The following is a 27701-nucleotide window of genomic DNA, read 5'->3' as shown; positions in this document are numbered from 1 at the left end:
AGCAGCTCTACCACCTGCAGGCACTGCTCCGGCTCAAATCAAAGCCCAACGACGCTGCTGCGCCTTCACAGCCCTGCGCGGAGGCAAAAAAAAAAAAAAAGAAAATTAGGCCAATAAAAAAAAGATGGCTGTGGATTTGGAAGCGTTCTCATCAAAAGGAGGCTACAGAAAACCACTGCAAAGCCCTCGAAGCCTCTTCCCCGAGGCCAAGCGCTCTCCCACCCGTGCTCCATCACCCAGGGCGGGCAGGAGGCAGCACCCATGGGTGCCCGCCGCCCACCGGCCCACGGCTCAGCTGCCCATCCATTCCCACCGGCCCACGGCTCCACCCGGCCGAGTCAGCAGCAACTTCGCTGCAAGTGTCAATACCTCCATGTTTGTGTGGCTTGCTTTTCCCCCCTTAAATTCAGAGCAAACTTCCCCTTCTGCTCACACCCCATGGCCCAATCCGTCGGCTGCTGATTGGCAGGGAAATCCTATACCCACCCTCCCCGCCAGAAGTGTCGGCTCTTGCAGCAGTCCCAACAAAAGCCAACTGCCAAGCTCAGGCTGCTTCACAATAAAAGTCTCGCACTCTCCTTCTTTTTTTTTATTTATTTTTTTTCCCCCCTTTTCCTGCAGCCGGCTGCCTCCATTCCCCGGCTGACCCCGGGCTGCTTGTTAACCTCCAGCCACCGCGGAGCCTCCCCAAAGGTTACGTGCCACGACCAACGAAGCGTTATTCCCCCCACCACGACCTTTTATTTGGAGGTTTTGAAGGAAAGAAAAATGGCTGCGTCTTAAGAAAGGTGTTTGAAAGGGCTTTAGAAGCCATGAGGACCCAAGCAGAGAAGCAAGCGCTGCTTCTAGTTTTTCCTCTGCTTGCCAAAAATAAGGCTCCCCTTCCTCCATGAGGTCTTTGGAGCGGATGGCAGAGAGGTCAGACCGAGGGAAGGGTCTGCAGCATTCCCAGGCAGCCAACTACAAACGACACTGGTGCCTTTAAAACAAAAACCAACAACAAAAAGAGCAGAGCTGGGAAGCACAGAAAGAGCCTTCTCATCTCAGCCTCCTCCTTGGCTTTTTCAGCAGCCACCCGCGTGCCCTTCGCAAGGGTCCGGGCAGGTTGCAGAGGCAAAGACAAAACATGCACAGCACAGCTCCAGCACATTGCAGCTTACCAAGCCCAAGAGAGCAGCGAGTTGCATCATGACCCAGAGCTCCCTGACAGCAGACCAGGAAGGAGCGGAGGTGGATGTGCTAAGATGTCTACCTTCACCACAGTCCTTTTTTTTTTTTTTTTCCCTTTAAAAACCAACCTTCTAGGAACCTGAAACTTTGCAGCAACGTTGTTCTGCTCTGAGACAGGCAGTTCATGCAGGTCGGCCTGAGAGAGGGCTGCCAGCAGGATGAGCGACCCCTCTCCACACAGAGCCGCGTGCGGGAGCACCAACAGCAAGAGGGACGGCGCCGACCCTGGAAGCCCTGGGGCCTGCAAGCCCCAGACCAAGGGGCTGGCACCCAGGGGACACCGACCCTCCAGGGGTGACAATGCCACCACACGGGTCCCCACGAGGCACAGACCCCGCCAGCTCCCACCCGCCAGCCACGGGGCAGGATTTCAGCCCCAGCACGGCGGTGAGGTCTGCAGAGCGCACTGCAGCACCAAAGGGAGGCAAAGCTCCCGAGAAATGATGCAACTCCAGCAGCAGCACAGCCCCATGCACTCTTGTTCTTCCCTCCCAAAAGCAAAGCAACAAACCCAACTTGCTCATAGTAACCTTTGCCTCAAAGAGAAGGCGAGCGCTTTGTAGCTAATTACAGAGGAAGCAATGATTAAGAAAAAAATCGTGGAAAGACAGCGCTTCTCCTGTAGGCAGGAGGAGATGGCTGATTGCAGACTCCAGCACTACTCAGGTCCTGCTGTGCATGGGCAAGGTCTGGGCTCACCGCTCGTGGGGGACGCTGACCACAGACCTGGCATTAGGAGCAGCAGGAGAAGCATTTGATTTGGAGAAGGAAGGAGACGTAACGATGTACCTGGCCTACAAAGCAGTCACCAGTCTCAAAGCTCCTTTTCTAGGTTAAGGCCACTTCCTTATAAGCCTCGTGCAATCATGTGAACATGGAATTTTATCTGCAGCTCACAACAAGCACTCCTCTCAGCCTCAAGTTTGTCCCCAAATCAAACAAGACCTGCAGTTCTTTTGTCTCCCAAATCCCTCCCGTCCGTGCTCTTCCTAAAAGGACAGAAACATTTCCTTCTCTGCCCCCATGGCTCCCTCCTACTCCAGCCGCACAAATCAACTCCCCAGACAGGGGGAAGGGTAGAAACCAGGCGCAAGTCCCTGCATGCAAAAGCTGGGAACGAGGAGACACTTGCATGAAAGGCAACGGGACCTCGTATAGCACAAGGCAGCCCACAGTGGTGCTCAGGCTTCTGGCAGGGGGGTTTGCAGAGCCTGAGCTCCACGGAGCTCCTGCAGCGGCGAGGCGATGAGCAGGACAGCAGCTCTGGCATGGCCGCAGCGACGCTGTCTCACTGCTTCCATGCTGGGAAGCGTTGCACCCATCTTACTGTGTCCCAGTAGAGTTAAAACCAGTACGACTTGTATGTGCAGACAAGTGTAAATCCAGAGCAGACAAAGGCATCTCCTCCTGCCCCTGGCTGAGGTTAGCAAGAAGTACAGCTGCTGCCTGCCTTCTCTTAGCACCAGGGAGGGGGAGTAGGGCACCCTAAAACGAAGCCAAAGATTCCTCGTCCTCCCTAGCAAAAGCAAGCCAGCCACTTCAGAAACACCAAGTCGCCAGGAAGGCTCAGCAAGGATGAAACCATAGCACCAAGAAGAGCCTGGAGCGAGCAGCCTGCAGCACCCTGGGGCGCAGCAATCACCCCCATCACCAGCACCCAGGCACCTCTTCAGCCTCCACGCTCCTCTTCCTCCCTCCCCCAAACCACCGCAGCCACAGGAGCAGCTCCCTCGCCCCTGCCTGGCCCAGGGACACCGGGCAAAGGAGCTCCTGCTCCAGGCTGGAGCTGAAGGAGGTGGCCCCAGCCCAGGCACTTCCTTGGGAAGGCCCTCACCCCACGCACACCACCTCTTCCGTGCCACCTGCAGCCACAGCGACGCCTGCGAGCCGGGAAAGCAGACAGGGAGAGGAAAAAAAGGCAAAAAACAACACAAAAGTTGCACCCTAGGGCCTGTCCCTCTAATAGCTACAGCAAAACCTCACCAAGACTTTACTCTCCTGGAGGGTGAGAAAGGCACGCAGCGCTGCCCAGCACCCGAAGTCCTAGAGGTGGCAGCTCCTCACCACCTCGCCTCCATGGCCTACGGGCTTCGTCCTTCGTGGGGCTTTTTTTCTGCTCTGTCATTAAGAGTGGAGCCTGGTCTTTTCCTTCAATCCCAAGAATTGCACTGAATTAGATCATCTTTCTCGGCTCACCTCCCCCTACAGGCAGCTCCCGAGCATGCTCAGCTCGGCCTGGCGCTGCCATTTCATAACTGCATTGTTTACAGACGCACACTGACCTGCCATTTTTTGACAGTAAGAGAGGAGCTGGTGTTTGCAACCACAGTCGCTCGCAGCCCCTGCTCCTCACCACCGCCGGGGCGCAGGCGGGCTTCTGCCTCGCAATAAAAATCCAATTTGGAGAAGGGAAATTGCAAAGTGTGGAAAGTAGCAGGCTATTGTTCTTGTTGTTGTTTTTCGCCTTGATTTAGGTCAAAATCCACCTGCTCTGAACGCGCAGTCTAGGAGGAAGAAGTTAACCCCTCTCTGGGGCGAGGGGAGCACAGGTCTCGTCCAGCTCAGTGCAGAATGCCAGCCATGATTTCAGCTTCTTCGAATCACAACTGTGCTTCGATGTCACCTAAAAATATAATGCTCAGCCCGGTCTGCCATCCTCCGTCAAGCCTTCCTCTGAGAAAGAAAGGGTTGGAAGTATGGTATTTCCCTTGAATAAACAAGTTGGCTTAGTCCCAGCACATACAGTTTTCTCCTTTAAATGCAAACCAGAGTATTTTTGCAGGCACACAGGAAAATGAGGAGAGGAGGAGGGGAAAAGTTCCTCGTTTAACACCAAGAGCTCCATGAAAAGCCTTGTAAGGTTGCTCCCAGTCCCTCTCTGTTCCAGTCCTCTCCCCGTCTGTGCTTATCACACTTCCCAGGTGAAAGCAGCTCCGAGTTATGCTGGAGAGAAAATGCCAGAAGAGCTGGAGGTTTCCTCATCCTTGGAACAAGGACAATTTGTGCAAAGCTTCCTTTACAAGAGGCACTGTGCTGCTCCGACACAGTATGGCAGCGTTGCAGGGAAGACGCTCGCACGTCAGATCTTCTTAACCCCCACCGCCTCTCCCTTCTCCACCACTTCCACCAGGCTTCCCCCTCCTGAGGGGATTGAAGGGAAAAAGTATAATTGCCAGCTTTGGGGGAAGCTAGCTCGTATTTTGGATCCCAGAATATTTTTAAGAGCTTGCTCTGTATTTTTTTCCCTACCAATATTATTTTTTTGCCTTTTTTTTTTTTAAAACACACATTCCAATTTAGCTTGTACAGTGCATGAGCTTCTCTCCTGCTGCTTTACTGACTACTGTAAACCCCGCCAGGCAGAGCTGTGCTGCCCGTCCTCCTCCGCTGCCCCCCTCCAGGTCCAACGCCACCACAGAGCAGAGCCAGACATTTCCTACGCCGCAGAACAGCCCAAGGACTTCAAACAGGCACCGGGAGGGGAGGAGGGACGGACGGACGGGACGTCAGGGGAGATCACGTTACGGCTGCTGGGGTCTCCTCTGCGAAGAGGGTTTGATTTCAAAACTCATTTAATTTACAGTAGTTGAAAAGAACCGGCTGAAAGTGGTAGTTAAGGGTTATAAATTCAAGATTTGCTTCCAAATCACTGACATTGCAGTTCGCTGCAGGAACATATGGTCCTCCGAGCCTCGAGAGCAGGGAGCGCACGCTGCCAGAGCCCCAACTCTTTGGGCTGAACCAAAAACAAGAGATTTCTCCCATTGCAGGGCAGTCTCTGCGGTGCTTCCTTGACCTTTAGCAGCTCCAGGAGCGGGATGGGCAGCAGGAAAATTTTAAGGGGAAAAAGAGAAAAGCACAACAAAAAGCCGCACCAGGAATCCAGTCATCCATCCCTCCCCCAGCCATCCACAAACCAGCTGGCCATGACAGCGAAGCTCCTTAAATGTCCTTGTTTACCTGAACGGAATAGCTCCCTGCCATTGTACAAGCAGCACACGATCCAGAGATGGCACTGGGCAGAGGAGGTGGCTCCAGCACCCCCGTGCACACCCCACAGCAGGACCCGGCTCCTGCACTGGAGGGGAGCGGTGGCTGCAGCCCCGGGGGCACAGGCAGCCCAGCTGGATCCTGCGCCCCCCCTGCCAGGCCTACAGGGAGACGTTTGGATAACAGTGGGGCTGACCAGCTGAAAATACATCCCATAGGAAAATCCAAAATCTTCTTGCAAAGTGGAGTGATAAAAAAATGAAGGTGAAGGGGGGGGAGATGAGCATTGTTTTTTTCCCAGCGGTGACCACCACGGGTGGGCAAAGCAAGCGCCTGGGCTCAGGAGGACTCATGGTTATTTGGAAAGGCTGGCGGAGGCTGCAGATGTTGGAGTTAGAGGAACTTCAAAGTTGGTTCAATAGGCAAAGGGGAAATAAAAAAATATAAAATAAAATAAAAATAAAAGGCCCATTTTTAGCGCTATTAACCCTTACTGAAGGGCAGCATGGAAGTCCAGACCTGGGCTTGCTCTCCTCCCTCCAAAAAGTAGGTCAGGCTTTCCAGCACGGTTTTCCCAACGCTTTCAGAAGGCAGCAGCCAGCGGTATCGGAGCACGAGGCGCTTTGGGCAGTCGGTCTGGCAGCCTCTGGTGGCGTGGCTCCTCAGCATAGCGGCCACTTCTAGGCCTTCGCTCATCGCTTCTAGCGAGAAACCTTTCCTCATGGCTTCTTCCGATGCCCTTTCCTTCCACACGCTAGACAACAAACGGGGAGCACGCTGCTGGTCGAGAGGAGGCAGGCTGGATGCTGCAAGGAGGCACCGCCGCCTGCCCGCGGGCCCCCCACAGCCACAGATGCCGAGCCCCTCAGCGGGCCGCCACCACCATGCCCGGGGCTCTCCTCACGCAGCCTCTGAGCTGGGCAGCTGCCCCAGGCCCGCCCAGCACACCAGAGAGCATCTGCGTTTAACACAAACAGCAAAAAAATGCCAACATGGCAGGGCCAGGGGGCTGAATTTTAGCTAAATAAGCTGCAGGCCTGGGCCTCCTGCCATGAGACCAACCACGGACGTTTCATTTTAATCAGCTGCTTGGATTGCAAGCTACTACCAAAAGAAGGGGGGGAGGGGGAGGAGGGAACACCCAAAAATTTGTTTTTTCCTAGTAAAATAATATTTGTTCTTCCCACCAGCCTCAGCAGAGAGCTGTAGGCCTGGCTGGACCCAACGGAGGGCTGCCAGCCCCGATCCAGCAGCCAGGGTCCTCTCCTTCTCTCCTTCCCCTTGGAGCAGCCCGTAGACCCCAGCCTCCCTCCGCTCCTCTTGCCCACAGCTGCTGCAAGCAGGGAGGGCTCCTGGTAGAACCAAAATTTCCAGAGACTTCATGCTTTTAAAATAAATAAATAAATAAATAAATAAATAAATAAAAAGCACCAACAAAATTAAAAAAAAATAAAAATGATACCCCCAAACAAGCCTCCCCACTCCAGAAGACAAATAAAAGACTGCTTGGATACAAAGCCCAAGCTTTCCCAGAGCCAGGTAATTCCAGATGTACGTGCAAGGCCATGGAACAGAACAAAGTCACAATCATAACAACACAAAAGAGCACTCAAAGGCTGACAAGGCAGGCTCCAGGCTGCTCCCCAAACCGCCCCTGCGCCCTGCCCCACGTGGCTGCCTTCCTGCCGCGCTCCCTCCCTCGCACGGGGCAGGAAAAAAAAGAAAGAATTGACAAAAAATAATCCAGCCATGATTATCTGAACTGTCTTCCTCCTCTCCGAGGCTTCTCCTTTCCCACCTGGCGCCAGGCTGCCTGCGGCCACAACCGGAGGGAAGCTGCTATTTATGAGGCATGGGAGATGGACACTGCGAGCTACTGTACCTGCAGACATCTGTGGTCTTCTCCTGGGGAAGACTCAAAGAGTTGCATATTCCAGATCCTCATGAGCAGTGATTCAGTTTCTGCTCATGTGATAAAAGCTCCCTCTACAGAGTGAGCATGCCCAGAGGAGACCATTTCACTGCTCCCTCCAAGCTGCAGCCATTTCACAGAGAACCTGCAGGCTCCAGCGTCCATTGGAGCGGCGATCAGCCCGGGCATCCCGGGGACGCCCCGGTAATGCAGATCATCTGTCAACTTTCTGACAGGATGCCAGGCCTCAAACTGATCGCTCGCCTGAAAAAAAAAAAAGCCTTTTAAGCCCAGAATGTGTTCAGTTTCAGTGGCCTTCAAGAGTAGCCCTTGCCCACAAAAAAAAAGGGAAGGGGAGCAGGGATGGGGAGGGATGCGGTGTGGCTTGGGGACATCCCTGTGCTGATTTTGTTTTGCTTAATTGGGTGTCTGTCCTGCGAGGAGGGGGATGAAGGCACACGGGTTAAACTGGTTAAGTGTGCAGTGTCCAACTGCAAGTGAATTTGAGATGTGATCTGCTGAGCTGAAGGGGTGCTGGTTTCCACTGCGGGGATTTATAATACAACATGACCTGATACAACCAACCTTAAAAGCGTATCACAGGCACAATCATTAAAAAGAGAGGGGAAAACATAATGAAGTGATAGTGAGTGCACTGTGAGGTGCAGTAGCTCTGAGCTCAGCCTATGTCAAACCATATGATACAGCTGGCCCAGCCAGCTAGATAAAAGAAGGAAATTTTAGCTTCAAAATAAAAGTTGTTTGTCTCTGTTCCCCTGAACAATTAAGCACAAACTCTTGGCAACCTTCGTATCTGCTCCAGCTCCCGGTAAAACGTGCAGGAACATCTGTGAGCAGAGCTGGGCTGGGAGGGAGGCGAGCGCCCGGCCGGCCCTGGCGGGGAGGCAGCGCAGGGGGTGCCCGCGGCCCCCCGGGACCGCCCGGCAGGGGGAGGGCGGCCACGGCAAGGAGAGGAGGAAGAGGAAGCTCGGAAATGGGCTGTGGCACCTCCCGGCTGCTCTTGGCCAAAGCAAAGCAATTCCTCCATGAAATCGGAGCACAGAGGACAATTGTCTTTAAGGCTAAGTGCTAAAGTGAAGACGAGCTTGGTGTAGTGCCTTGCAGTGGGCTTGGGGGGGAGGGGGAAGAGGCTGCACAGTGGGAGGAAAAGCCACAGAAACCATGGAGAGGTTTCGAGAAGCCCAGTGATTTTATTTGCCTTGCACCTTGCATGAAAAGCAGGCATTCAAACCGATGCCTTCAGCATAAGCATGAAGCCATCGGCTGCTCTGCTCTACCCATCCCCTGCTCTGCTCTGCTGAGCATCGCCAGCGTGTCCTGCTGTTGCATTATCGCAGCCTGGAAGCATCAACAAGCCACGTTTTCCCCAGACCCAGCAGCTACTTCACCACCGTGTCCATGCACATTTGCAAAGCGGCAACAGTTAAAGCAGCAGAAGAGCTGCCCTGGGTCTGCCTCAGCTGCAGTGACACTGTTTTTTTCTCCACGCTCTGGAGAAGTTTCACTCCTAAACAGTTAAAACACACAAGGCTGAATTGAGATGACTGAAATTCACAGAGAATGAATATTCGGGATGACAGTACAAAGCAAGGATCTCTCACCCACTGGGTTTTTGTTTGATGTAAATTTTAAGTTTTAATATACATAAAATGAGATTTTGCTGGCCTTTCTATCAATCACTGAAAGGCAGAGAAGTGACTAATTTAAGACAACCTCAAAAAGCCCCAAACAGAAGCAGACTGGAGCTGTATTATCCACTGCATCGAGAGATTACTGTAGTTCAAACCAAAGATGGCTTTGTCGATGTGTTGCCCTTCCTTGCAGCATGAAATCACCAAGCTTTCATCAAAAACACAGAAACAGAAACGAAGATATTACTAAGTGCAAAGTCAGCGAGCTACCACCATCCACATCCCTTTGCAGAGAGGAAAGGAGGCCAGAGACCCACACTGCAGCGCTCGGTCCTCCTGCATGCCCAGCTCCCTGCTGCATCTCAGCGCTAGAGATGTTTTTAGTGCCGAGGTTAAAAATATACTGAGAGCAGAAGCGACCGGAGACACTTCTCACATCTCATGTTCATCCTTGAAAGTACTAAAGACATTTGAAAAAAATACATAAATAAAAAGGAAAAAGGAAGAGGCTCAGGCTAGTGCATATGCTTCAACAACCAACCCAAGCCAAACAAAGGATCCGCAGCACCCCAGCACCTCCTGTCCCAGCTCTATCTCCCCGTCTCGCAGAGGTCTGGGCTCCCTCCTAGCAAGTCCCTGCAGGACACACACCCTTCCTTCTGCCCTGCGACCATGGGTGGCATGTCGGGAGGGATGAGCAGTTTAATGTCCGGGGACCGTATGCAGAAGCCCGCTGGACTGTGCTCCCCTCTCCTGGAAAATGAAATCCATCTCCAAAATGGCTGGGGAAGGGGGGTTGCTCACACAACAGCCCGCACCCCACAAAGCTTTCCCCTGTATTTACCCCAAGCAGTTCCCCCTTTATTTACTCCAGCAGTTTCCCCACCTAAGCATGCCCATGGGGGGCACAGCGCAGCCCTCCCCATTTCAAACCACATCCTACCAGGGACCAGAAAAATGCCCAGGATTCTGACGCTGAGCCTCCCTGGCCTTGGTTCTCCCATTCAAAGCTTGAAAATCCCTTTCAGAAATCTCACGTTTCCAAGAGGAAGGCAGCAGCACAACACAAAGGACACTGGGTTCCTCGGGGCTTTTGCTTAATTACACCATTACACACGGCATTTTCACAGCTCCCTTGCAGCGGAAACACAAGTGGGAGGCAAGGGGAGACGTTGCTTTTCTATAGGAAGAACAATGTTTAGCTCCACAAAATGCAGGGGTTTCTCCTCATTTCCATCAGGCTCCTCTCTTGCTTCAGACCCTCCACTTGCTCAGATCCACAGCTCACTTTCAGCCGCCTCAGAAGCGATCCCATAAACACAACGAATCAAACCACCAGCACTCGAGGGGCTTTCAGTATAAGGAGCATTTCTGCTGGAATCCTGCTTTGCTTCTGCCTTGCTAAGGACCGCTCCTCAGCTCAGCCACAAGCTCTTAAAATGCCTCCTTGCCTCCCCAGTGATTATTTACAACATTTCCTTGTGAGAATGCCCATTCCCAAGACACAGCAAGCGTCCTCAGCATCCTGCAGGAGAGCTGAAATGCCCACATCCAGGCTCAGATAGCAGCTCTGAAGGAGCAGCCTCTCATTAATGCACACTTCTGGAATCACACTTTTCTCCACCTTTTGAAACCTTTTTTTTTTTTCCAAAAAAATATTTTCAAGCTATCTCCTTCCCTCCTGCTTTTAGTTTTAGAAATCTGGCTTTAGGTAATACGAAACATTAAATGTTCCCTGGGACGCTGTGTTGAGTACATCACACGCACCAAAAGGAGGAAAAAAAAGAGAAAAAAAAAAAAGATGCTGTTGCGACAGATGTTGAGATGTAAGCTCTCTGGAAGACGTTGCTATGTTTTGATAAGAGTATGCATCGAGTATTTCATTTATAGGGCAATCCTAGAACTTTATTTAGAAGCATATTGGCCAGACAGCTGTAATTCAGAGCATACTGTAGTCCTTACAGTTCCCAATTATAAACTCCTTCAGCTTTAACTTATAGTAACCACGGCTCCTTCTATTCTGGAAATGTGAAAACACCATCCCTCTCCTTCATTCAGCTCTGGCACACCAAGAGCTCCCACCACAAAAAAAAACAGCCTTGCTCGAGAAGGGTACTGACCAGCATCCCTTGCACACCCCATCTCACCATTTCCTCAACGGACAAACAGTTTGTGGGGTTATTTTGGGGCCAGGAGGTGGGGTGGGAGCAGCACAAAGCCATCCTGCTTATTAGCAGTCTTCTGCCTGCTTTCCTGGCAGTGAAAATGGCCGCTCGCATTCAGCCTCGCCTGTGCTGCAACGCTCAGCTCAAACACCAGGGCTCGGTGCGGATCCTGCCCACCAGCCTCACGTGTTCAGCGGTTCCCTGTTCTTTGACCTCACACCTATTTTTTTTTTCAGCATTAGGGCATTCATGTGAAAACAGGAGAGCTCTTCATTGGGAGAGAATCGGTGCTTCATGGTGCTTTTCTCTCTCCCCAAAATCACAAATACCGCAGTCGATGGCTCCACAAACAATCCCGCTGACATTACACGTTTCTGCAAGGAGCAGAAGGAGCAGATGAACTCTTTAAACACAAAGCTGCCTTCATGCAAATATCACTAGTTAAGAGCGGAGAAATAAAGCAAGCATGATGTGTGTACAGAATTGGCTCTGAAGAGGCTGCTTTTCAGCAGCTGCCATAAGGTGGCAGTGGGTCTTTAAGGCTACCTTACACCTTCCGCACAAGCACAATAGGAAATTATCACACCAGTGGTTTTCAGCATCTGAAACTGTTTAATCAAATTTCCTCATCAAGGGAGCCAGACCATACATGAACACTTGGGCCCAAGATCGTTTCAGTGCCAGAGTCACACGAGGAGAAAAAGCCACCGGGATCAATTTGGAAAAGCTGTAAATGCAGCCCCGATCCGAGCCAAAGGAAACCAAAACCTTTTACTTTCAGTGTACAATTACAATGCCGTTTATTTTACATAAACACTTCTCTTTGTGCATTCATCCAACCACAAACAAGCCAGCATCCATTAAAAAATAGCGAAGCTTGCATCGCCGGGAAGCTGGGACTTGAGCTGGCTTTCTGCAGGGACTGCACAACCAACGCCTTCGAGCTCGGCACAGAGCTGCCCCATGGCCTGGGTCATGCAGAGGCTGCATCCTGCCCTGCCCCATCTCCTGCAGCTCAGAGAAGGCGGTGGAAGCGTTGGGAATGCCAGAAATGCAGAGCTGGGCAGCAAGTATGCAAGGAACTTTAGGTAGCAAAGGGACTCATCATGCAGACTGCCCTAAGCGTGTGAGACCGTCACCTGGGACAGAGCAATGGCACAGAGACGTACGTGCTGCTCGTCAGCACATGCTGAACTGCGTGATGTAAAGCAGCAGGAGTAGCCCTGAAGAGCAAGCCAGCCTGCTCACAGCATGCAGGATGAAGACTGTAACCTCAGAGATTCCTGTTAATGAAAGTTAACCATGGAAAGTTTGCAACACCAAAGTGTTCCTGAGGCCCTGACGCAGCAAGCCTTACCTTTAGAATCCCAGAATATCCCGAGTTGGAAGGGACCCACAAGGATCATCGAGTCCAAAGGGACCCACAAGGATCATTGACTCCACCTTTGTTCAGACCTGACCGACGCCACCGTAGACACCCAACAGCACCTCCCGGGGGGGCAGAGGCAGCCAGCACCTCCTGCCCCACACAAAGCCCCATTTCCCCTGCCCCTTGCTGACACAAGCCTGAGAGCCCACCCAAGTGTCCCAGTGTCACCACGGGGCCTGCTTGTGGGGCAAGAGGGGTCAACCCGCTCAGCAGCACGAAGCTGTCAGTGCCTTCCGTCTGCGAGAGCCAGCAAGTGCATGCACCCTGCATGAGCCCAGCCTCACACACAAGTTCCCATTCCTTCCCCAGCCTCGCCAACACATTGAACCCAGAAAGCAACGCATAGAAAAAATAATAATAATCATCATCATCATCCCAGCCAAAGGAATAGACACTCATATTCCTTCCTTCCCTTGCAAATCTGGAAGGGCCGATTTGGCAAGGTTTGTTTGCAACCCTTGGAATGTAAAACAAGAGCGAGGACGGGAGCTGGAGTTTGACATTCCTCCGCCCTCCCACGATCAGGGACGGACCTGGCCTCGGAGCACAGAGCAGGTCGGTGCCCTGCGAGGCCTCCCATTAATATCAATTAGCGCCTGAGCGGCGGGGCTGCGCTCGCACGCCTTCCAAGGGGAAGGCGCAGCCCAGCGGGTCCCCGCAGGCCTGGCTGCCAGCCCGGCCCCTCGGGGCACCACCCTGCTGGCCAGGCCCCTGCTTGATAGAGGCTTGAGGGCAGCCAAGCTCAGGGCTTTCAAATCCTCCCCGCTGATCCGCGGGAAGCAGCACGAAGCCGGGGGGTGGCAGTGGTTGGACTGTGCTGCGCCTGAATCGCTGCCCAGAGCCGCGCTCCCGGAGCCACCGCGGCCCCGGGCAGGGCAGGGGCACGCAGCCGCCCTACCTGGGCGCCGCGGCCGCGTCCTCCCGCGTCCCGACTGCAGGCCAATTCCTCCTCCAGCCACAAATCCATCTAGCTATCTCCCTCTATGGGTGCAGCTTCCACCCCGGAGCATGCTCAGTGCGGGCTGATCTTCAGCCATTTCAGAGCTTTGATGAAATGTGAGCGTGAGGAAGTGTCATTAGCAGAAGGGGGGAAAAAAAATGGAAAAAGAAAGGGAAGGTGAGGGATTCGCAGGGATCCAGGAGCCCTTCTGCTCCCACCAGCCAGGCCAGGCTCTGACTGCAGGGCTCGCAGGAGGCATGAGGCTGCGAGCATTTCGCTTCAGAACAAAGGCAAGGCAAGTCCTGGCTCAGGCAAGCCTTGTGCAAAAAGTAGTCATGCCTACAGACTCCAGAGCCAGCATATTTTTCACTCCGGGCCTTCCTCAAATTAGTGTTTTTCACAAAATACCATTAATATTCCCCCCTCCCCCAACAGGCTTCATCTGACACTTCCAGCTCACAGTGCAAATAGTGCTTCCCATCCGGCTCACAGCTAAACCCGCAGCTCCCCGTCCCACGTAACCTGGACAATGTCAACTCCATTTACAAGATACTTAAAAAGCACGCCAGAAGAAGGGAGAAAAGCCAAGAGCACATACACATCATGCTGTGCTTTCCTAAGAACATGAGTTTTAAGAGGTTTGGTTTTAGCTAGCCAGCCCTGAAACTCCTCCATCGCTACGTTTTGTCTCTCTAGTACAACAGGAGTTTCACAACAGAATATGTAGAGAATTTTTTTCCTCCTCTCCAGTCTTCAAACAACAAAATACACAAAGACAAAAGACAGCTCCTGCAGAAGTAAAGCTTTGCAGGCCAGGGCAAAAAGTGGCCACTAATCCCACAGAGGTTTTAATGCGTGCCCCAACCCTCCTGTTGGGCCCACGCCAAAGCCAACTCGGGGTGTTCAAATCCGTGAATTGTCTGTGCACAATGCCGAGCGATCCTCGCTTCCTGCGCGCTCATGGCTAATATTCCAGGACGTTTAGGGTCTGCTTCGGTGCCGCCGGTTTGCTGCTCCCGAGGAAGATTAACAAATAATAATCATCATCAAAAACTTAATCAACACCGCACTTCAGAAAAAATCATGGTGATAGATGAACGACCCAAAATTGGGCTCTTTGCCTGAACTATGCTTCCAAGGTAATCACAAAAATACTAAGAGATTCTGGAAAATGCAGTAAGCCAAGTCAAATATCTGATTTTCAGCAGTGCCCAGCACACTCATGTCAGATGCACTATGCAAACAGCTCTGCATTTTGTTCTCCCAGTTGAGAGAGATCTCTCTTCCCCGTTAAACTCCAGCTGAACACCAAGCTGGAGCTTTTCAGCAATTATTCATGATAGCGAAGTCCTGGCATTCACATTTGACTTCTGGATGCAAGGCAGCCTTCCACGCCAAGCGCTGGCAAGTTGCATTTTACAAAAACATTTTTAGAGTACAAAGCATTTGGTAAAGTGACCCAGGCTGAACCGCGGTAATTTGGAATGAAGCGTGAGCGCTTTGCTGCCCCCGGGCCCCCACCTCTGCTGCAGCATTTCAGCAAAGCACCAGGGCTCAGCCCTGCAGGAGCACTGGGTCCCTCGGCGCCCTTTCTCCAGGGCCACTCATTAGGGACACCGCTTCCAGAGCGGGAACCCCGAGGTACCACACCGCACACTAAGCCCAGACTGGCAAACCCTGCCGACAAATTCTATTCTCATCCTCTCGCCTGCCTTTAAATTGGAGGTGGTTTAAAAATAATATTCCAACCATAGGATCCTGAGGCATGTCTGCTGAATCTAGCAGTGTTTGCATCTAGCACAGCTCAAGCATGTCAAGTTTGTTTCCTTGGAAACAAAGGCCAATTTGCAAGCATTGCTTTCCTCCTTCATTTTTTTCCCTTAAATATAATGAAGACATACCTGCAGCTGTTGTTGATACAAAGGAATTAAAGCTGATTCACATACCAACAAAGTTCATAAGAGAATTATTAATACATTTCACTAATGAACAATTGGCTTGCTGCACCAAGGGAAAACCACAGTTCATCGCTATTTAAAAATCCCCTTTTCCCTTCAATGGATGCACACTCAAGGCACGGCATTTATATTGTCTCCTTGGGGAGAGGGAGGAAAAGAAAGGAAAGCCAGATTCATTTGCTTACCCTAGGCTAGGTACACGGGTTCCAGCGGAGGAACAATCTAAGAGGGAAATCCTGTATTGCTCCTAACACCGCTCCGAAAGCTGCACCAGCAGTGCTCAGAGCACACCTGCCTAACACAGGCTGAGGAGCCAGCACAAGCTCAATAAAAAGGAAAGCAGTAACATCTCCGAGATGTGTTCGGCCAGTTTTAAGCCCAACTTTTTCTCGGCAAGGGCATGCATTAGGGCTTAAGTGGGGAGTCAGCCTTTCCTTGCAGCCGTAACTCTTCTCCCAGACAGAACCTGCCCACATAGGAGCAGGTCCTCACGCTGAAGGCAGTAAATCCTGCGGCGATGACACAACCTCTGTGTGGGCAAGAAGGGAGGGAGAACAAAAAGTGTCAGAGCTGCGCTATCCACAGCCTGCTTTGCAAAGGCACCTGCACCTTACAGAGCCTTCATCGGGCATCACAAGTGCTCAGCACCTTTCAAAAACCTGTCAGATAAAGAGGACAACAAATAAACGTATGCTGTCCCAAATAAACATGCTGTCCCAGAGGCTGACCCAGCACAGAGCTCGTTTCCCAGCACGCCTGGGCTCCAGCTGCAGTCTCAGTTTGGTTACCCAAACGTCTGAGGGAGCAGAGCCTGGCTCTTCTCTTGCTGGCATCAGCAACACCACATCAGAGAAAGCCAATGGAGCTGCTGGTGGAGCAGGAGCAGACTCCTTCCCCCACATAAAGGGCAAAGCTTCACAATTCCCTGCCCCTGGAGGCCCAGTTTCACCACCAGAGCCATCAGCACCCAGCACCAACCCCAGATGCCCCAGCCCTTCTGAAGGTCAGGGCTCGGACTCCAACGCTCCCCATCCTCCAAGGAGGCTCCAAGCTTGCAAATGGCTCTTCACTGATAGAGCAACCTGGGTAGGACCAAGCACTGCCCTCAGCCGTAGACAAAAAGCACCAAAACCTACCTCCACAATGTCAGGTGGAACTGCTCCAAGTGCCTCACCCTAGAGCTTGAGAGCCGAACCCCCACTACCCTGCCCTTCAGTGCGGATGAGCAGCACCCGGCAGCAGCAACACGCTGCCATCCCTGCTGCGATCCAGCCATCCTGGAAGCAAATCCCCCACTCTGCGAATGGGAGCACCCTACACCGAGTGTAGGTAGGTATTAAAATGACTTAGTTTTATCCCAACCCATGCCCAGTCTTGGAGTTTGGACACTGCTGTAGCCACCGTGAATTCTGGGGGAAGAGCAAGAAAATAATCTAGCTCTTCCCAATCAAAAGCATATAGTGAAAAAAGCACCTAAACACCATCATGTAATAAAGAACCAGGCAGATGCACTGTGATATGCTTAAATATATTGCAACAATAGAAATAGTTATGGCTTCTTTCTAAAGGAATTCCTAACAAGAGATGTGAGTAGCAGATAACATTCATGTCTCCATTTCACAGATGGAAAAACTGAGGCTTGGAAATTAACTGCTAAAAGTTTCTGGAGTGGCCCTACAGACATGTGTGGGACAGAGAACGTGGGAAAGGTGACCTGGAGCTGAAGTCCTGCTCTGCTGCTCTCCTGCCGAGTCGCATCAGGTGCCTGAGCTGGGGCAAGATCCAAAGGAGGCGTTGGGACAGGCAGTTTGGGACAGCTTCACCTTGCAGCTCAGTGAAATTTGGGCATTTTAAGCTCCTTTGAAAATCTCATCCTCTATTACTTAAATTAATAAATTAAAATTAATTAAAACAAAATGTATCAATATAATAACAAATGTCTCAGTATTTTCTCCCTCTGTATCGGATTCCCCTGTAACTAGTATGTTTTTGGAGGGGAGGGGAAATATTCATCCCAGACAGCAAGCTTTCAACCCCGAGAAGCTCTCCATGCCCACTGCTGAGCTCTGAAGCAGGAGGGTGCCACGGGGGTGACTCTGTGACAGCAGGACACAGCCCAGACTCACGCAGGAGGGGAGATCAGACCCAAACTGAGCAAGGGGAACAGTAAATTCAGATTAGTCACTTCACAGAAATTTCCTGTCGGGTAAGTGGGTGCACGTCAAAGCATCCGAGGCAAGGACAAGGAGCTCACTTAGATTTTTTTTTATGCAGATGTGTTCAACACCTGGCAAATGTTTAGGTGACAATATTGTGTGGAACCCAACGCCGACATGGATACAGGACGAGGGTACACCACACCACCTACTAGCAAACTTAAGACTTGCTTCCCTTCCCTCCTCTTCCCCTCCAGCCTGGCAGGCGCTGCCGTGCTGCTCACACACATCCGAGGGCACGCAGCCAGCGCCTGGGGCCCCACGTATTCCTGGAGATTTCCGAACACGGATTTAAATTTGGGAAGATAGTCACAGGATTTATTTTAATGCTCAAATCATTAAACCATCCTCTTTGATTGGGTTCCCAGAGCTGCACTGATAAAGACTTGCTGTATTACAGCAGACACATGCGAGGCTGAGACTCAAAGCTCAGCTCGAAGACTGATGAGCTCGCTCTGATACTTTCCCACATGAAAGCTTTGTAGAAAGAGCAAATTTCAAATCAAGAACCGCTCACTGATCTCGGGTGGCCAGCTTGGACAGCGCCTTTCAAGCCTGCATCTCCTACAGCAAGGTGCAGCAGTCGGTGCACTTGACAATAAAGCACCAGCTTCACATCAAAAATTAAATCACTATTACAAAAAAAAAAAAAAAAAAAAAAAAAAAAGCCTTCCTTCCAATTCTCCCACCTTTTCCCTCCATGTGTATCATGCTTACTTGCCTCTCAAGGAGGCACAACTGTGTTAGCATTTTAAATTAAAGTGTTCAGAACACAGCAGAGCACTGGAAGAAAAGCACCCGCACCAGATGCTGCAGCGATGCAACCAGCTCACAGAGCCCCGAGCCAGAGGAAAGCTGAAGGCTGCAAAAGGGCTGCAGCCCAGCCCCTGCCTGCCTGCTCTTGGCCACTGCAGCCAAAATGTTCTGGAGGCAAAGCAGAAGGCAGGAGGCTACTGAGGGGAACTTTCGCACACTTTTATTATAGGGGGAAGGGCTTCAGCGCTGCCCCTGCTCTGCACAGAGCTCAGACTCTGCCTCCTGCTGTGCGCTCTGCATCCAAACCCCCACAGACCCCTGGAAGCTTCTCCTCCGCTCTCGTGTCTCGGAGAAGAGGCAAGCAGAAGTACTGCTGCTCCAGTTTGGCAGCACACCTAAAAATACTGCACAGGCAGCAGGAGAAGACAAATCCTGAGGTTTTTCCCTTGAGACAAGAAGCCAAACATCGGCCGTCAGCAGCCGCCTGCTCACTCTCAGGCCTCAGTGAAACAAACTCGAGGATGGCCGAGCTCAGCCGGCTCCTCCAGCGCTCTGCCCAACATTTTCTCTGCAGCATCAGCCCTGCTGCTGGCCCCAGGCACTGCACCCGCACAGCTCCTTCCCCTCTGCCTCTGGAAGGGGCTGAATGCCCACTTGGCCCTGGGTGAAGGCTGTGCCAGCTGAGATGGCCACAACAGGACCATCCCCTGGGTGTTGCCATCATCACGGCAATATTTTTGGGATTCCCCTTTCATGATGTACCTCAGATATCGGTGTGAGAACCTGCATGGGGATATTCACAGGCCAAGCCGCTGGCATGCCTGCAGCACCGCTATTTTTTCCTTTTTCTAAATCCTTCTGTAGAAGGAGCAAAGGACCAGTTGTAAAGCACCGCGAGACGCTTGCCATTTCAAACCGTATTTAACACCCTTCTCCCTCTCTGCAGTGAGCAGAGCCTTGCAGAATTCCTGCAGTGCCCCACACATCCCCCTCCCCACCGAAATGCACACGTTCCCAAAGAGGATGAACGGACGCCATAAAGCAAAGTTTAACTTTAAACTATAAAAATGAGAAACAGGCTGCCCCCATTGTGATACACGGACAAAAGGAAGAGAAACATGGTTCATAAAAACCACAATTAATGCAAATTCTCCTGCTGCAGCAGTGTAGCTCATGGACCAGCCCATGGATACACACCAGGCTGGAGCGCCCACACAGCAAGGAAACCTGCGGGGAGGGATGTGAGCATGTGGGAGCTCCTGCACGGGTGTAAGCAACAGAGGGAGGACACTGACACCCATGTTGGACACCGATGTGTGTATAAAGTGACTGATCCCAGTAGCCTGAGGGATCCCTTTATTTCTGTCAGGTACTCACTCCTCATTTCTGATCCCTGTAACGCTGCCCTGTGCTGTCAGTTAACTTCAGCCATCAGACTTCATTTAACCATCCGACTCCTCGGGAAGGAGGATGGTTGCTGCCGTTGTTTTGTTTCACAAGGGCTATGCCCCAGTGGCTCCTGCCCCAGTGATTTGTGCAGCTGCACTACAGCTGCTTGCAGAACTGCGGCCATCTCAGCCTGCGTCCCACCATAAAAACTCACCAAGTGTTTTGTCCCATAAATATAATGCACTGCTAGAGATGAAAACTGAGCTTTTTGGGAAGAAGCAAGCTCCGCTGAGCTCACGCCTTCAGAATGGCGATGTCTGCTGGTGCCACAATTCATTCTTCTCTCTGTGTGTAGTTAATTAAGTGCAGCATTTGCCTGAGCTGCAAAAGCCAATGCGCTTCTGTATAAAAGGGCTACCTGAAAGTAGGTTGCACGGAGGTTGAAATTCTATCACCTTGTAAGCGTACAAAATACCAAGTTGACTTCAATTAGCCAAATAAAAACATGCTTTGCCTCCGCCAGGCTGCAGGAGCAGCCACTCACCTGGCTGCCAGCACAGCACTTTTGGCATCATGGACAGCGCGCGACTGCAGCACAGCCACAGATCTGTCAGGGCCATACCTTGGGAAATGCGACCAACACGAGGTTTTTGTTCATTATCTGTGTTCAGCTGAGCTACCTTCTCTTCCCAGTTACCCATCATAATCTGGAGGCTTGGGGGATTTTTTTAATCATTTTTTAAACACCAGCATAAAGGACAATTAAAGCAAATATTCTGCAACCTGCCACAGATCAGTACTTGCCTCTGAATCCCTCATTTTGTTTGCCATCTTCAACCGCTTTCCATCTTCCTGCCTACATATTGAGGTGTCTTTCCTCCAGTTTACTTTGGGATCAGGGATGTTTCTGTTTGCAGCTGTTCACAAACACACTTGCCCATGTCTGCATGTTTCAAAGTTTCATTGTCTGTGTCATTTTTTTTTCCTTCTGTTTTGAACTCTCTTTCCCTATTTATAATTCCCATTTTCAATTTCTCCTGCGTTTCTGATCCCACTACATTTCTCCATCCCACTGCTCCCATCCTAGTCCTCCTGCTATCCTCTCAAGGTAGGCTGCACAACATCAGCCTTGTGCTTACCTCTGCTGAGGTTAATCTGTGCTATGGGGTCCCTACAGCAAAGCCAAGAGAGGGACAGGATGCACGAGCAGGATGCACGCAGGATGCGTGAGCAAGCAGTGGTCAAGCAGCCAGATGTCCTCCCAAGGACCTCGTCAAGGCCAGGACCTCTGTCAGGCTCTGAGGGCACAGCCAGGAGGTGGCCAAGGAACAGGTTGATGCTCATTTCTCTTCCGACTCTGGAGCTCTGCCTCCCCTCGCCAGCAGGCCTATTGGCTTTTCAGGGAAAGTTTATGGTGACAGCCTCCACTACGTTACATCTTATAGTGCCACTTGCTTTCTTCCACCACGAATTGTTAAAAATCCCCATTTATCATCACACAATTATTATTCTCTACATTAAAATAATTAAGAAAATTGCACTAAGCTTCAGGTTTTAAGAGAGATGAACTATCCAACAGAGAAGTATGCACTTTTTCTTCCTTTTTAGCAGATGAATTAAAGCATGTCTGACTTTTGAGCCCGCCAAGCTGCCGTTCTGCCCTTTTTACATCTCATGCTAAGAGGCGATGCACTCCGGAGCCACAGCAGCACGATCCCGCGGCCTACTGCTTTGCAGTGAGGTATGCCTTTAATACAGCACAATTAAAAAGGCTTCAGAACATTTTTAACCTTAAATTATAAAAAAAAAAAAAAAAAGGCTAAAATACCAAACAACTTAACAAAATGTGTCAAATTTAAAACCGAGTAGTCCCCAGCTGCCTAGCAATGATGCCTTCCACCTGCTACACAACACGAATGTATTCCCCAGCGCCACGGTGCCTTTGCCCATCACACAGCAGCAAAGCCCTGCCAAAGTAAAGCACAAGGGGCCTGGCCTCGCCACGAGGCAATGAAGAATTAGGAGAAATAAATAACCACAAGCAAGATGCCATGCCAAGGCAAACCCCAGCCTCCCCTGCACCCCAAGGAGGCTCTAAGGGATCAACATCGTCATCGCGTGTCCGGGACACGCGTGGCTCCTTGGTGGAGGAAGAAGAGTAGGGATGGGTTTTAAGTGCTCTCGATCATCCCTCAGAAATAAAATTAAAAAAAAATAATAAAAATTACTCATTGAGCTATTAGAATGTGCAAACATTTTGCCTCGTGTTCCGACTGCCACATTTAATATTTCGAGCAACATCCAGGCCAATATTGTTGCTTAATTTAACATAACTGGATCCTGAATGCATTTCTAACAGATTAAACCACAGAAATATCCACATGTTTTAATGAGGATTTGGCACTCCTCAGAGCCAAACAGATTTTAGCAATATTTTTGGACTACAAATTCTTTCATAAGAAAAGAAAGCCCACTGGTAATGTATCTGCATTCCCTACATTTCAAGTTTTTGGGAATTTAAGTGCAAATTGGAAAACCTAAATATTTAGTGCCATTCTAATTCAAGCAACATCTGGACAATTTTCTTCGCCTCGTAAAAGATTCCAGCCAGCCCCGCGGAGGCTCGGCGCATGGCGCTCATGCAGAATGGCTCCTTCTCCACACGCATGCCTCAGTCAGATCCTGTAGTTTCTATGCCAACGAGCATTTGTAACTCTTTAAAAAGCACATTTGGAAGTGGGGGGAGAAGGAAGATTTAAAATGTGATAAAGATTTTTTGTTTGGGGCGGGGTTTTTTTTGGTTTGTTTTGTTCCCTCTGCCCCATTTAATTTTTTTTTTTTTTTTTTTTTGAGGAAACCTCAACAAGGCCCAATAACCACCACCTCTCCAGTCTTCAAAATAAAGCAGTGACTCAGTAAAAGAAGCAGAAAGTTTGTTCAGTTAATCCAACACATAAATATATACATATAAATAGACACATATATTTATATGTGTGTATATATATACACATATATATATTTATAGAGATTTCTCTCCAGGAAGAATCAATGCCAGCCATCCACCAGCACCTCTCCCACCAGCAGCTCCATGGTCCCAGCCCCAGCCCCACCACGATAACCGAGCACAGCCAGACGAACCCGTGGCCCCATCCCTGCCGCAGCCAGCAGGGCTCACACCAGTCTCCCACTCCCAAGGAAAAGCAGCAGAGACCAGCAGCAGGCCCAAGCCATCACCCCAAAGCCCACGGGCTGAGCTTTCACCAGGTTTTGTGCACCACCTCCCCACCCCTGCCCTCGCAGCTGGCTCCAATTTCGGAGTTAACGCTTGAGCTGGGCGCCGGGGAGCTTGCAGTGCACAGAGACAAAACCATGGCCGTGAGACAGCAAAGTAAAACATCTGAAGCAGACAATATGGCCTCGCTTGTACCTTTCCTTTTGTGTTTGTCCTTGCACACAGACACAGTCTCCCAAACATGTGGCCACAAACTCCTCTCCCACCCGCAGCTCAGGCCCGGCAGCCCCAGAGGACGGCAGGCCGGTTGGCGCATGGCTGCTCCCTGTGCCGACCGTTTGTTCCCCGGCCCAGCGTTAGTGACCGTATCTCTGAGCTCCCTCACTCCACCCTGTGCACATCTGACACAGGGCCTGATGCTCTGGGCTGTGAGGATGGCAAGGCTGCTGACAGAGCCATGGAATCGTTCACGATATAAAGGCCTTTCAGGATCACCATGCCCAACCACCAGCCTGACCCACCCGTCCCATCACTGGGCCATGTCTGTTGGTGACACCTTCACATCCCTTAAATACCTCACAGGGTGGGGACTCCACCACTGCCCCATGAAGCCTGCTCGGGTGCTCGACCACCCTCTCCATGAAGGAACTCTTCCCAATGACCAATCTAAACCTCCCTGGTGCAACTTAAGACCATTTCCTCACACCCTATGACTTATCACATTAGAAGAGACCAGCACCCTCCCTCCCCACCGTGACCTCCTTTCAGGTGGATCATGTCCTGGAGGAACATGAAAGGACTCTTGCCACTGATGCCACACAACACTCAGTCCCAACCACAGGACCACGAGAAGACGATCTCAAGGACCTGCATATGGCAAACTTCTCATCCTTCAGCTATCCTGGGGGCATGCAGAGGGAAGCCTTGGGCACCCTCTGCCCACACAGAGGGGAGGCTCCGTCTGGGTGTTAGGAAAAGGTTCTGCACCAAGAGGTGGTTGGGCACTGGGACAGGCTGCCCAGGGATGAGGTCATGGCACCAAGCCTGCTGGAGTTCAAGGAGTATTTGGACAAGGCTCCAAGACATTGGGTCTGGGTTTTGGGTGGTCCTGAGTGGAGCCAGGGGTTGGACTTGATGGTCCTTGTGGGTCCCTTCCAACTTGGGCCATTCTGTGACTCTGTGAAATCATTCACACACTGATCCTCTGGCAGGGCACCAGCTCATCCCCTCCATGAGTGCTGCAGAGCAACACGCAGCCACTGGCAGCAATAACCAGCAGGATGACAGGAGAGGTTACGTCCAAAAAACGCTTCTCAGTTAGAACAGGCTGATGGGTTATCAGCTCTCACACACTGACTGGCACACGTTGACTGGCCTTGAGAACAAGTGAGGTGCCACGCAGAACAAAGCCCTGAACGCCTGTTTGTGCTGCCCTTCGGCATGCTACCCGGCCAGTTCCCATCCTCTCACCGCCCTTGCCACCGAGCGTGCAGCCTCTGCCATTTCACAGCCCTCCTGACAGAAACACCAGCAAGCACGGGGCTCTTTTACACAAAACTCACATGACTGGAGTTCAGACTCTTCCTTCACACCGTGCATACACAGCGAACGCTGCCTGCAGAACAGGACTGTAGCTGGTCAGTGATTTACATCCACTGCAGCAAGCTAGATGGAAACCTGGGGCTGCACGAGCTGGACGTGCTGCTCCATTGGCGACTTTAGCAACAGATCCCAAAATGGCGAAATGAACAGCAGCTTTCTATGGAGAGGAGATGGCCACCTACGTTCTGTATCTGGGATAACTTCTTCCATGCCATGCACAATGACCCAAGCACGCTGTCAGCAATCAATAGTCATCCCCATCAGCTTAAGACTAAAGAGAAGGGGCTGGTTTTCTGCTGCAGTCCTCTGGGACTTCTGCACAGGAAGCAGACGGGTCACTGGTGTGTGAGCACGGAGAGTGATCCTGAATCAGTCCATGTCAAAATCAAAGTCAGTTGGGAGTGGCGTTAATCACACACACATACACACACACACAGAATTTCTAGGTTGGAAGAGACCTCAAGATCATCAAGTCCAACCTCCGACCTAACACTAACAGTCCTCCACTATAATGAATTCCCCTGCCAGGTTTGTGATGGTAAAAGGCAAACAGAAGATTGGGGTGGGCAAGGCACAGCAGGTGAACCTTCAGGAGCATACCCACATGCCCAGTCTGGTGGTCCCCAAGCTCACCCTGTGGCCAAGAGGCTCCCTCCCTCCCCACTGCTAAGGCTGGGAGCTGAGCATCACCACAGCCCACCGCCCTCCAGCTGGGTGCCACACAAAGATCACAAACATAACAAACTCCTACCCTGCTCTCCTCCGTGACGGATCACACTCTGCTCCTTTGGAGCAATTTCACATAAGGGAAGGGGCAAACATGACAGACGTGAGGAATTTATTGCTGTACGGTTTCTCGTGTTGGAACAGCCCTGAAACTGTCCCTAGTTCCTGTGTTGAGCTGAGGAAAGGCAGGGCTACGCTCAGGTCTGGTGCCAGCCCCTGGTCCCCACCTCTGCTGTGCCTTGGGAGGACAACAAAGGGGACATCACGGCAGGGCAACAAACCCTCCCTGTCACACCAGATGTAAAAGCACTTTGTGCCTTCTCTTCACCTGCCCCCAGCATGATTGCCCATCAATCCCCAAGCCAACACTTTTAGCTGTTTCCCGAAGCCAAGGAGCCAGCTGGAGGGCAGCCTCAGTGCCCTCCTCACTCTGGTCCAAGCCCGGGCTGTGCCAGGGCCGTGCCACCACCTCTGCCCACGAGGGCATGGATGCACGGCTGGGAGAAAAAAATAAATGTGCCAGGAGATAAAATATGAAATTCCCTTCCTCAACCAACGCACCCACAAAAGCTCTAATTTAGCTCTCGGGTGCATCACTGCGTATTCCATCACTTCTGAGCCTTTTAAGGAAGCGCTCCGGCATCTTCCCGAATTAACCAGGTAACGCTCTGCGGTCAGACAAAGTTAAAAATAACCAAGAGTGGGGGCTCAGCAAGAAGCTCCTGCAGGGAAAACCTCGTCCCATCATGGCTGCAAGGAAACAGGCCCTTGACCATCCACGGGCACTGAAAGGCAGCGAAGCCACCTCCTCGGCAAACACACAGCAAAACCCAAGGACAATGCTCCCCATTAATGCCGGATAATTATAGGGCTTCAATTGCAGGCAGTCCATATTGCAAGCAAAATCCTACATAAGACTTGCACTATCTACCACAGCAGGCCTGACCCCATTTTAATATGCAGGAGAAAAAGAAAAAAAAAAGGAAAAAAAACTCATAATCCTACAGAACACAGAGCAAATAGCACTCTCTGGGACTACTTGAATACCACCCTATTAAAATACAAACATGTTCCTACAGTAGCTCACTGATTTTAAATATTCACCATCTTTTCATTTCAGGTTTTAAGCACTTTGCCTGGCAACTGTCTGAAGGGCAAATCATTATGGAAATAGGAAGACAATTAATTTTCTTTTATTCTGGAAGAGGATTATTGGAATAAATAAAATAATCAGCTTAGACAAAAACACAGTTCGCAACTTATGAAAAACAGAGGACTTTTTTTTCCATTCTTATTTCCAAAGGAAAGATGTTCTTGGATGGAGTTTGCAAGGCAAGAGCAGAAGTTTTGGAACTCAATAACCTTGGACTGCTAACTCACAACCCCCTGCGTGCCATCAACAGGAGGAAGGCTGTCATCTCAGACACTCTCAGAGCCACTTTTTTTTTTTTTCTGCTGTTATTTAGCAACTTTAAACACCAGAGAAAAAAAAAAAAAAAAAAAAGATGCCAAAGCCACTCCTCCTTTTACACAGGTGTAGGAGCCCCCAGCTAGAGTAGCCCTAAGCTGAGTGGGAAAGGCTTCACAGCAGCATCACACCAACACCTGCAGCCACAGACAGCATTTTAGGGTCCCCTCCCATCCATGCCTCGGCACCCAGTAAATCCACATCAAGTCCATTGAAATTAATGGATTGATCGGGATTTCAGACACTGAAGGGGGTATTAGAAGGGGTTTCAAAATCAAGCAGGGGAGGGCTGTATGCTAATGTACTGCTTGCAGATGAGTTCCAAGGAGAGAGGTCTCATCAGTGCTGCTATCTGATGGCAGCTCAGCATCACCACTAACATGGCTGAAGGAGGATCAGATACCCCGTGACCTGCATGTGTGCCTGCAGACATGAATTAAGTCAGAGATAATGCATTTAACTCCAAAACCCAGAGGTAGAAATGAATAAGAGGACAAGGCAGCCTTCAGGTGCATGTTAGCATGAGATGCGGCTTATTCACTGTTATTCACTGAGAAATGTTGGGATACCTGGTAAGAAGCGTACCGTTGTTTCTGAAAGACTTCTCCAGTAGGCAGTGTGAGGTATAAAAATAGTGTGGAACTTTTGGTTCAAGGTTGCTACAGCCTCGAAGAAGATAGAGAGGTAATTGATGGAGGCACAGATTCCTGGGAACACTAAGGACTGTAAAAGTACCGAGAAATCAAATTGATGATCTGGAAAATAAGACAAGATTAAGAACGATCAGGTTAGTGGGGGCTCCTGAAGGAGCAGACGCAGGAAAAAGCAGACTCGTGGCTCGCAGAGGATTGTGGAGGAGGTTAGGGATGAATAACTTCTGATGTCGGCTGCACATCCCGGTGAGCCGGGTCCCCAGCCGGGACCAGCAAGCAGCGCCGCACGCTGCTGGTGAATGGGCTGCCTCACGCCTTGCACAAATCCAAGCCTGGATCCAGGCTCCCAGCACTGTGCCCCCACTCCCTGGCTTTCTAAAGCA

General features: G+C 51.0%; 1 protein-coding gene across 11 annotated transcripts in view; it reads right to left on the bottom strand.

Annotated features, from left to right (window-relative positions):
- EHMT1 (euchromatic histone lysine methyltransferase 1) overlaps positions 1-27701 on the bottom strand; it is a 114048-nt gene that overhangs the window by 64583 nt on the left and 21764 nt on the right. For 5 of the 11 annotated variants that reach the window (XM_082775409.1, XM_082775419.1, XM_082775411.1 and 2 more), the window contains exon 1: positions 7103-7236. The exons of 5 other annotated variants lie outside the window; for them this stretch is intronic. In XM_082775409.1, coding sequence (XP_082631535.1) covers positions 7103-7165 — 63 coding nt within the window. In that variant the 5' untranslated portion in view covers positions 7166-7236. Of the gene's footprint in view, positions 1-3213; positions 3385-7102; positions 7237-27701 lie in introns of those variants that run through there. One more of the 11 variants, XM_082775414.1, reaches the window with a different exon arrangement.

This window comes from Aythya marila, assembly GCF_965140915.1.
Source record: "Aythya marila genome assembly, chromosome: 19".
Taxonomy (NCBI): domain Eukaryota; kingdom Metazoa; phylum Chordata; class Aves; order Anseriformes; family Anatidae; genus Aythya; species Aythya marila.
Note: the sequence above shows the minus strand (reverse complement) of the source record. Positions and strands in the feature narration are given on the sequence as shown.